This window comes from Leucopleurus acutus (genome assembly GCF_964270905.1).
Source record: "Leucopleurus acutus genome assembly, chromosome: 8".
In the NCBI taxonomy this organism is placed as follows: domain Eukaryota; kingdom Metazoa; phylum Chordata; class Mammalia; order Artiodactyla; family Delphinidae; genus Leucopleurus; species Leucopleurus acutus.
Genome location: NC_139151.1, coordinates 43,817,948 through 43,828,442, shown reverse-complemented (window position 1 = coordinate 43,828,442; position 10,495 = coordinate 43,817,948). Strand labels below are relative to the sequence as shown.

The 10,495-nt window shown below is 38.1% G+C and overlaps 1 protein-coding gene across 1 annotated transcript; it reads right to left on the bottom strand.

Moving 5' to 3' along the window:
• Window positions 1-2,247: 2,247 nt before the first annotated feature.
• On the bottom strand, window positions 2,248-10,095 carry TRIM77 (tripartite motif containing 77; the record flags this gene model as incomplete). Its single annotated transcript, XM_082844980.1, has 7 exons — window positions 2,248-2,310; window positions 2,780-2,874; window positions 3,110-3,340; window positions 4,683-4,780; window positions 5,496-5,518; window positions 6,548-6,778; window positions 9,868-10,095. 7 exons carry the CDS (start codon window positions 10,093-10,095, stop codon window positions 2,248-2,250), a joined length of 969 nt encoding a protein of 322 aa, XP_082701106.1.
• Between the last annotated feature and the right edge of the window lie 400 nt (window positions 10,096-10,495).

Genomic DNA, 10,495 nt, shown 5'->3' with positions numbered 1-10,495 from the left:
GAGCAAAAATGAAGTAACAGGGATGGGATTTGCTCTTCTATCTTAAACAAGGACAACCCAGAAATGTGACATATAAAGGCAACAGTTTTCAGACATTTGACAATAAGCATCACAGGAGAGTAAACTTAGAGAGAGGGACCAAAGGAAGGGAGCCTTGTGACAGTCCCATTTTACTGCCTGGAGATTTCTAGACTTGTCACAGGGAGGGGGAACCCAGACAGAGCCCAGTGGTCTCCCCAAGTTGAAGAGACAGGGTTGGAAGTTCTGTAAAACCAAGGTGGCTGGAGTTCCCAGGATTGAGTACTAGTTGAGGGTAGAGTTGCACAGAGAGAGGTCCAGAGAGCTCCCACAGCAGGAGCCTACATCTGAGTACAGATCAGTGAATGCTTGTGAGGAAAATATCCAAGATCAAGGAAAGAACCCCCCCAAAGGGGTAGATGGAGCAATACCTCAGGTCACACAGGGCTGGGAATAGTTCCCACTATCCAGAGTGAAAAATCCTCATGGTACAGGGCATATCTTTTAGAACACTCAGGGGGCAGGGGGGTTGGTATTGTCCTAGTGGTGGGGAAAATCCAGCCCAGATTAAAGACTTCTCTGCTTTCTCCTTACACCGTTTATAAGCAAGCCTTGAAAACCGGAGATTCTTCCAGAGTTAACACCACCTTCTGGCCCCTATAGGACTGTGGTGGTCCTCAAGTCAAAGCAACAATAGAAAACACTTAAGAAGATTTCACGCACACACCCCACTTTGGACAATAGGGGCCTTTTTCTGCAGTTCCTCTGGAAAAAGGAAAAAAGGGCTCTCTCTTGGGACAAAGCGTCCCCATCTGCCATTTTACTGTTGCCACTCACTGTACCTTTTTGACAGTGGCTGATCTTGGGGCAGCACTGGAAGAGAAAAAGAGAAGATGAAAAGAAAAAAAGTGATCTCCTCTCACACTTTCCTGTTTGCAGGACCCTCTTTTCCTGGTCCTCTGACTAGAAACCAGGTGTTTATGTTTGAGCTTTTGCTGCATGCGCATGCTGTGCAGATCAGAGAACTGAGTCTTCCTTCAGTTCAGTCAATGCCAGGAAGGAGAAGAGGAAAAATAATTCCACCAACTCACCTCCACTGTGGGTAATTATTCAAGTCTTAACTTCTCTCCTCATTTCACTTTCTAGTTTTAATTTTTCACATTCCTCACATGGTTACTTTTTATGGTCAGTTCAGAGCTTTCAGTTGTAATCTGTAGGTGAGACAGACTATGGAGAATTTCTTCCGTTTTGGCCAGTGCCAGAGTCAATACAAAACTTTTCAGTATGCAACAATTCTTGGACCCCTTCCAAAGATGAGGGCATTATTAGATTGCTTTAACTCCCTAAGCAAATATCTGGAAATCTAGTTATCATTTCTTTTCCACCACAACTTCATAGAAATACATATAATCCCCAAATTATTCCCTAAGCAACTTCTCTTTAAAGAGAGAGAGCAAAAGTTGGAGAGATATACTCCAATAAAGATGTAAAAAAAAAAAAAGATGGAGAGATGGAAGGAGAAAGAGGAGTGGGGAGAGAAAGATTGATTCTTCTAAAAGAGAAGAAAAAGAAAAAATTATTTTTCCTTTTGATAAGCTCTCCTAGAATCTACTCTTTTAACAGCTTTCCTATCTATCATACATCAGTGTTAACTAGAGTCATTATGGTGGAAAACACATCCCCAAAGAGATTGATTTCAGTGTCTGATCACTTTACAAAGTTGTAAGATCTAAGTCAGTGACACTCTTTGAAATGAAATTTGACTGTTAACAGCTTGGATGTTTTGTGCATGTAAGAAATAAAGTTTACTGTCCATCCTTGAAAATGTATATTCAAGGTATTTTCACTCTACATATCTTCCTTAAAAGTACTGCAGTATCCAAGCATCTAGGTCTTATTATCTATACTACTACCACTCTGAGAAAATATGTGTATGTTCCTAAAAAATCTCTGTTCGTCATTGAGAGCTACTAATAGCAACATTGAGGAATCAGATCATAAACAGTCTATATTTTGCCAGTTAAAATGAATTTCTGAGCCATGTACCTGAACAATAACTTAATTCACATCTTTATTTAATATTTCTCATCGCTTCTTGAGCTGCTAATTGTGTCTACATTATAGTAACTTTTTTTGGTTATATAGCCTTTGCTTTTAATAATTTTCCTACACATTCATTCATTTGTTCCAATATATTTTTGATGTCTCTCATATCCTTAACCAGGTGTTTCATCCCTGGAATGTGGCTGGGAAGAGGACTAACGTTGGCCTTCGCTTCTTGCAGTCTGCAAACTAGAAAAGAAGACCCAAAATCTATTGTGAGTTTTACAAAGAGAAAGAATAAGCTGTTCTTGAGGTCATATTATAATTGACCTAATCTAGTTTGGTAAATTTAGGATTAAAAGAGGAATAGGATTTAGCCAGATGAGTGCAGGGAGAAGAGAATTCTACGCTGCCCTTGAGTTTTGACAAGGACTCTCTGGAAGGAGAAGCCTTTGTGCTTTTTGTTCATGCATTTGGCTGAGTTTCCACACCCATGTATTCTTTAACCTCTAGCAACTTCAGATGGCAAATGAAAAGTACATGTATCCTACCCAATAAAATAAAAGAGATTACTTTTATTTAAATAAAACAGAAAAGACAAATGTACATCGTTAACATTATCACCACTTTAAAAAATAACGCAGCCATGATATCTCCTGAAGGTAAAATGAAGTTAAACACAGTGAAGTATACTTGATTTTCCCCATTCTAGAATTACCCAGGATAGAAGCCCCTCAGCTATTAGAATTGCCGAGACCTTGGTCAGGTTTGGGAGCTGTTCCTGATCATTTGGGTCCACACCAAATGAAAGGTCTGAGAGGGAAAGAGAAAGAGCGTGAGAGGAAATTACAAATGAGGGAACTTCTGGCAACATTAATAAAGCTTATTATACCACATTCATAATCTAGAAACACCCCTATCCAGCCCTGGGGTCTTTGGATATAGTGGGGTAAGAGTGGGCATGTAGAAAAGAGACTGAAATGGTCCTCCACGCTGACACACAGAAGTAGAAAAATATCCTCAGAGTTAAGTAGCATATCATTCCTACTTGTCCAGGATTCATTGCAAAGTCCTATAATCCAGGTGCGAGAGTTTCCCACATTCACCTCCCAGTAATGTTTGCCAGTGGTGAAGGTCTGAGCACCCCATGAAGGAGTATTCTCTGAACTTGCTGGATTACGGGGCACGTCTTGATGGTCAGAACTGCACTGCAAACGTCTCAGGTCTTCAGTCAGAGCCACATGACAATTTCTTATTTTATGATCCAACGTAACATACACTTCAGTAAAAAGAAAACAGCAAAGTCAAAGAACAGAGTTTTAAAGTTCTGAGGGACGGACAAGTGTGGCGGTATTGTGGCAGAGGTTTAGCAACCAAATCTCTGGAACAAAGCAAAGCTGGTTTGCCTTATTTGCTGGGAATATTCCAGCCCACTGTGACCATTTTCAAGGTGCCAGCCATTCAGTAATTGCTCCTAAAATTCTGGAACTTGTAACAATTCGCTCCCATGAGTGTGTCAGTACGAGCTAGCTCCAGAACACCCCTTTACCAAAGGTGACTAGACAGAGTGTGTCACTGGAAATCCAGAGAAAGAACAGGAAGGGCTTCTTGTCTATCTAAAGAGCCAGAAAATCTCTAATCGTACAACTAGATGAAGAAAAATTTTGAGAATACATAAAGATGTGGGATATCAGGCTCTGGCTTATTTTTACTAACTAACTCCTCAAAAACTGGGGAGTTCATTCATAGATGTCAAGAAAATAGCAAAAAAACAAAGAAAAAAAAAAAACCAAAAAACAAAAAAAGAAAATAGCAAAATGGCCCTTAATTCACTTAAGTCCTCTCATTAATCCACTCTCACAAAATAAAATAGTAATAAATATATTATACATTATACTTTAAATATGATATTATTTTTAGTCCTAAATAGTGATCACATTGCTTAACATTTAAGCAAGCAAAAATAAAATAAACCAAAAACCCATCTGTGCCTTTTTTTAGAAGTGATTTCTCTCTTAGGATTTCTAATGGAGCCACCACTGAATCAGAATCCAACTCATCCCACCTCAGGCCTGCTTCTCCTTTGTCTGCCAGGCTCACCTTTCAGTTGCATTTGTCTTAAGGGGCCCTCTATGCAACAAATCATGGGTTCAATTTGTTTTGTGGTTGTACTTGTTGTATATAAAAATACTTTTAAGCTTTTTAAAAGTCTTGTGATTTTTCAAATGTAATTATTACATTCAATATTCAGATAAACATTTAAATAACAACATTAAGGTGATTCTAAGAATCTGAATATCCGCATATAACCACAGTTAACTACAAGATGAAATACACTGAATGGATATGCAGTTTTATAAGGCAGAGTGTTCTTTTTTTAAAATTTTAACTCACCACAAGTAACTATATAAGAAACTGTCATATTCGATTGATTGTTTTTGACAGGCTTCAGTCAGCTTTCTCTGACTGATAATTAACAATAAACTATAAAGTTAGTTATAAAGCAGTGCCTGCTTCCCTGTTCTCTGCAAAGAACAGACAGAGCAATGAAGAGAGATCACCAGCATGTATCTAGTCGTGAAGGAAATATTACTGCCTTCACCCAGAGAGCTGCCTCTTACCTCGGAAGCTGTTAAGCCTTTCCAACATCCCAGTGATGGCCCATGTACTGAGCTGTGGGTCCATAGGCTGAGGAATGTACAGCTGCATTAACTGACTCCTGTGGAAAAAAAAAAAAAAGACCCACTTACTAACAGGCCCAAAGGTACCATTAGCAGTCCACTGATGGAGCTGCATCAGAATCCTCATAATTAGGTGTGAAGGGTGTGAATTTAATTCCTCAGATGGAGGAACACTACAGTTGCTATTATATTTTACAATCTGTTTCCCTGCTCTTAGCATATCAATCTTAGTAGAATATGTCACCTCAATTATAATTGTGTCTGTTTCCTCTCTTCTAGCTTCCCTAAGGGATCCACACAGCAATTCCTGAAATCTAATAGGTGGCAAATAGTTAGAATTTGCCATCTGATACATATGGATCCTCAGCACTATCGTATGTTCTTTCTTGATGATTCTACCTCCCTCCTCGTCTCAGCATCTGCCTACCTGCTGCCTCTCTGAGCTTATCTGCCTTTCCCATAGATGACCAGGAATAATCCTCAAATATCGATAATTAGAATTTGGAAATTAGGGGGCAGGAAAAATAGTTGTCTCTTTGCAACTTCTACAGTAAGGCTTGCAACTGAAACTATACTCCCCTCAACCCTACTTTCACCTAAGGGTAGACTATATAAAACCTGGCAGACTTTTAGAGAAGGAAGGAATAAACGCAGACAGAAAGAAACTTCTCATTAAAAAGGGAGGGTCCATCTCAACAGAAATAGCCTGATCACTATCACAATTACCATGATTTGAATAGGGGGCAAACTTACCTTTTCATTGTGTCTCCCACATCCTGTAAAGAGAAAGAAAGGAAGGCTTAGCTTTCAGCAAAAGCTCTCCTGTTTAGTCTAGTTTGAGGATATGAGATTATACTGGGAGATTCACTATCTCCAGTTTTCTTCCTTGGGGAAAATCATTTGCCATTTCCCTTATCCTTAAAAAGATGAAACCCAGTCTCACATTTACATACAGTTGATAAAATCATACTCTTGATAAAACTGAAAGTCAGAAGATGTTCTTAGGGTGCACGAATGGCTGTGCTTTGTTGTAATCTACAGCAGGATTCACAGCGTTCCGCAAAGTTCTTATAAGGGTGTGAAAGCTAGAATCTCACAACAGAAAGAAGGCATACATCCCATATTCACACATATTACCAAGTACACATACAAAGTTAAATTATCTGCTCACAAGCTGCTCTCTTGCAGCTGGTCAGAAACTGTAAATATAGTCGTCCCTGAGTATATGAGGGGAATTCATTCCAGGACCCCTTGTATACCAAAATCCATGGACGCTCAAATCTCTTATATAAAATGGCACAGTATTTCCATATAATGTATGCACAATTTCCTGTATACTTTAATCACCTCTAGATTACTTATAATACCTAATATAATGTAAATGCTGTGTAAATAGTTGTCAGCATTGACAAATTAAAGTTTTGCTTTTTGGAAATTTCTGGTTTTTTAAAAAATATATATTTTCCATTGGCAGTTGGTTGAATCCCCGGATGTGAAACCTATAGGGATATGGAAGGCTAACTGTATAGTAGAGGAATAGAACAAGAAGGTTTGGGAGATTTTCTTCTGGATCTGTTACTTGAACCTTTCCACACAGTTATCCTTCTTCCATATAAGGCAAAAGTGATGTTTCGTCTCCAGATTATACTGGAGGAGCAAAACCCGCCATCATAGAGGCAGAAGAAGAATCTGGACTTTGGAACCAGAAAAATAATGGAGGCCAAAAAGGATATAACTCCAGTGGATATAAATGCTTTCCAAGCAGGCTGGTGTTCAGCACCCTAACGTCCTTCCTTAGTCCTTACCTGGAGCATGTCCACATCTGCTTTAAGGCACAGTTCCTTCAGCTCCTCATATATTCTTCTCAGGAGTTTCCCCATATGAACCATTCTGGCTACATTTCTCCTGAGTCGCTGAAAAACAATCTTGCCTTCAATTGCCAACATCTCTAAATGTTTTTGCTTTTCTTCCTGGAGATATTGATATACCTTAGGGTATTCAGCTCCTATCATCACCATCCGTAGATTCACAAAACCCTGCAGTGACATTGGATTAATTAGATCATGTATCTGGATGGTTTTATTCTTCTCCTATCATATTGTCTACGTGTTATGTATAGAATACTTGTCTTAGTTTGTTCGGGCTACTATAACAAAAGCACAATAGACTGCATAACTTATAAATAACAGAATTTACTTCACACAGTTCAGTAAGGTGGGAAATCCAAGATCAGTGCCAGCAGATTTGGTGTATGGTGAGAGCCACTGCCTAGATAGCTATCTTTTTTTTTTTTTTTTTTTGCTTAATAATGATTAAAATAAATTCTACTTTACAAAGCACATTCACATACTTGGTTTTCATTTTTTTTACCATATGCATGTATCTTTTTTATTGAAGTGTAATTGATTTACAATATTGTATTAATTTCAGGTATACAGCAAAGTGATTTGGTTATACATACATATATATATATATATATATATATATATATATATATATAAGCATATATCTTATTCTGTTTTTTCCCAATTCTTTTCCATTATAGGTTATTACAAGATATTGAATATAGTTCCCTGTGCTATAAAGTAGGTCCTTGTTGTTTATCTATTTTATATATAGTAGTGTGTATATGTTAATCCCAAACTCCTAATTTATCCTTCCCCCCACTTTCCCCTTTGGTAACCATAAGTTTTTTTCTATGCCTGTCGGTCGATTTCTGGTGTGTAAATAAGTTCATTTGTATCATTTTTATTTTTAGATTCCACATATAAGTGATATCATATGATATTTGTCTTTCTCTGACTTAATTCCCACAATATGGTAATCTCTAGGTCCATCCATGTTGTTGCAAATGGCATTATTTCATCCTTTTTCGTGGCTGAGTAGTATTCCATTGTATAAGTATACTACGTCTTCTTTATCCATTCATCTGTTGATGGACATTTAGGTTGCTTCCATGTCTTGACTAGATAGTCATCTTTTGGTTGTGTCCTCACATGGCAGGAGGGCCAAGCCTCCACAGGGCTTCTTTTATAAGAATCCCACTCATAAGGACTCTGCCTTCATGACCTAATCACCTCCCAAAGGCACGACCTCCTAACACCATCACTTTGGGGGTTAGAATTTCAACATTTGAACTTGGTGGGGAGGGGGAGACCCAAACTTTTGGACCATACCTTCTGTTTTCTCTGCTCCAGAAGGATGGGTTCTCAGAGAACTGCTGGTTCACTCCCTTCGCTTCTTTAGATCTCTACCCTGATGTAACGTTCATAATGAGTCTTCCCTGACCAGCATACTTTCTCCCCAAGCCTGTACTATTTATACACATCCCTGCTTTAATTTTCTCCCAAGAACTTTACAAATGTGAGGTATTATAAATGTTACTCTTTTTTATTTGTCACATGACTTCTCTTACTAGATTATAACCAACTGAGGTCAGTGATTTTCTTCCTTTTGTCCATTTCTGTATCTCTTTGTGGGCCTAGAACAGTGAGCAATGCATCATATGCCCTCCTATGAATGAGTAGTTTATTAGGAAATCCATCCTAAATGATCAAGAAAATTTTATTATTGCCTTTGGTATTTTCACAGCACTGTATACAGATTTCTGTTTAATGACATATTCTATACCATAGCCTGTTGATATGTCTTCTTTAGAAGTGATTGAGTTCTTTGAAAATAAAAATGTAGTTTATTTTTATTAAACCTTCAGTTTCAGGTTCCCAGTTCATATATGTGAATCAATGAATGATACAACCCAAAATCCTTAGGTAGACGTTCACAATCTTGCCATGGTTATAATTACATTTCTAGCCGTAACTCTCACTGCCTGCTTCATACCCTATGTACTAATTAATAGGAGCTACTTGCAGGTCCCAGACAATTCCATGATTTGTCTCATTTTTAGCTTTCTTGTCCCTTAGGTGTCTGTGTCATAAATACCCATTAATTTACAGATTCTACTAACACATTAGCATTGGGATGATTTTTACTTGTTTGAGAAGATTTTCTTAACATTCAAAGTTTATTAGTCTCCTACAGAACTCTATTTTTACCTCCATCCCAGTGACCATTGCATTTTGTTTTGTGATACTGCATTTTCTTGTCCCTGCTAAAGTACATTATTAGTGGTAGACATTGCTTTATCAAGAAAATCAGGAAAAAACTTTTAGTTACATATTGGGTTCATTCAACATGAAATCCTATATTGAAGGTCATGTATGTAGCTCTCTCTGATCAGTCACTCAGGGGACATTATGATTTAATTCAAGTTCTTCCACTGTAAGTTACGAGGCTATTTGTCCCAAGCTGGTTCCAGTGGATACAGGGTCTACTGCTTACCTCCCATACTCTGAATATGTTGGTCACTTTTTTTATATTTCTCTGATTTTCTTTTTTCTTTTTCCAAATAGATTTCATTTGCATCAGAAGGTTCTCCTGCAAAATAACTATAAATTGGAGTACTAGAAAAGCAAAGGTAGTACATTTCAGTTACTTAAAACAAGATAGAAGTGTATGAACATGGGACAAACAGTAAAGAGAGCAGAGATGTCAGTGATTTTCCTTGGGAAACTAACTGATAAATCAGAGATCAACCAAAAATAGAATGCCTAAATTTAGAAAATGTAATCTATTATCTGAGGAATCTAACACTGATATTGTAGTAACCTGGTCAATTTTCAGAAGTGAATCTTGCTTTATATTTAATTGTGAAATATTAGCCCTCAGTTTTCCTAAGGCACTATAAGAAAATATTGGCCAGTGTTTCTAAATCTGCTATAATTAGAACAGGATCATCGTAATCATAGTTGTAGGAGCCAATGACTGTTACTGAAACTAGAGATTTATCCAGCACGTTACTTACACTGAAATACCAGCACCCTAATTCTCATCAATTTCATCATCATTCCTGTCTTTCAGCCCAACAGAATTTAAACTTCAGGAGAACAAGAATGTTGTCTAGTTTCTTCACTGCTTTATCCCTAGATTTCAGAATAGTGCCTGGCACATAGTATTCAGAAATTCTATTTGTTTCCTACATAAAATAATAATAACAATCAATGTATTTGCCTCATTGCCTATCAGATACGTCCACATTTCAAAGGCATTCAGAGATATCACTTACCCTGTAGTGCTCTGCAACCTGCTTTACTGGATAGTGTTCATGCGTGGCATGCTCTGGGGAATGAGAGCAGAACAAACACAGCAGGCTCTTGTCAGTTTGACAGAAGTAGAGCTTTATCACTTGGTGTATCCTACACATCTGCTTGGCAGAGCTAGGTAACTGGCAGACAACTGATCCTCTGGTAGGAAGAACATGTTCCTTAGCAAAAATAGTGCTTTTGAAGTCCATTTTCGGAGATACTGCCTTGCACACAGGACAGCAAGGAGCTGTTTGGACATCTTCCCACAAGAGACAGAGGCAAGGAGCACAAAATCTGTGCCCACAGCTAATGGTGACAGGGTCTGTGAAATTGTCCTTGCAGATGGAGCAGATGAACTCACTGGGGAAACACTGCGTGAAAGCAGATTCCATGTTTCTGAGAAAATAAAGGAAAGGACATTCTTTACCCTTGGCATGTGAGTTGAGCTTTGAGCCTTCTCTCACTAATACACATATGTACTGTAGGAGGACAGGCCATGTTTTGAATAGGATGGCGAGGCACAAAGAGAGTCCTACAGACTGGTAAAATGCATTATTATTTTCTTGGCCCCCAGCACTACTTCTCATTTCCCTATTAGAAATCCAGGAT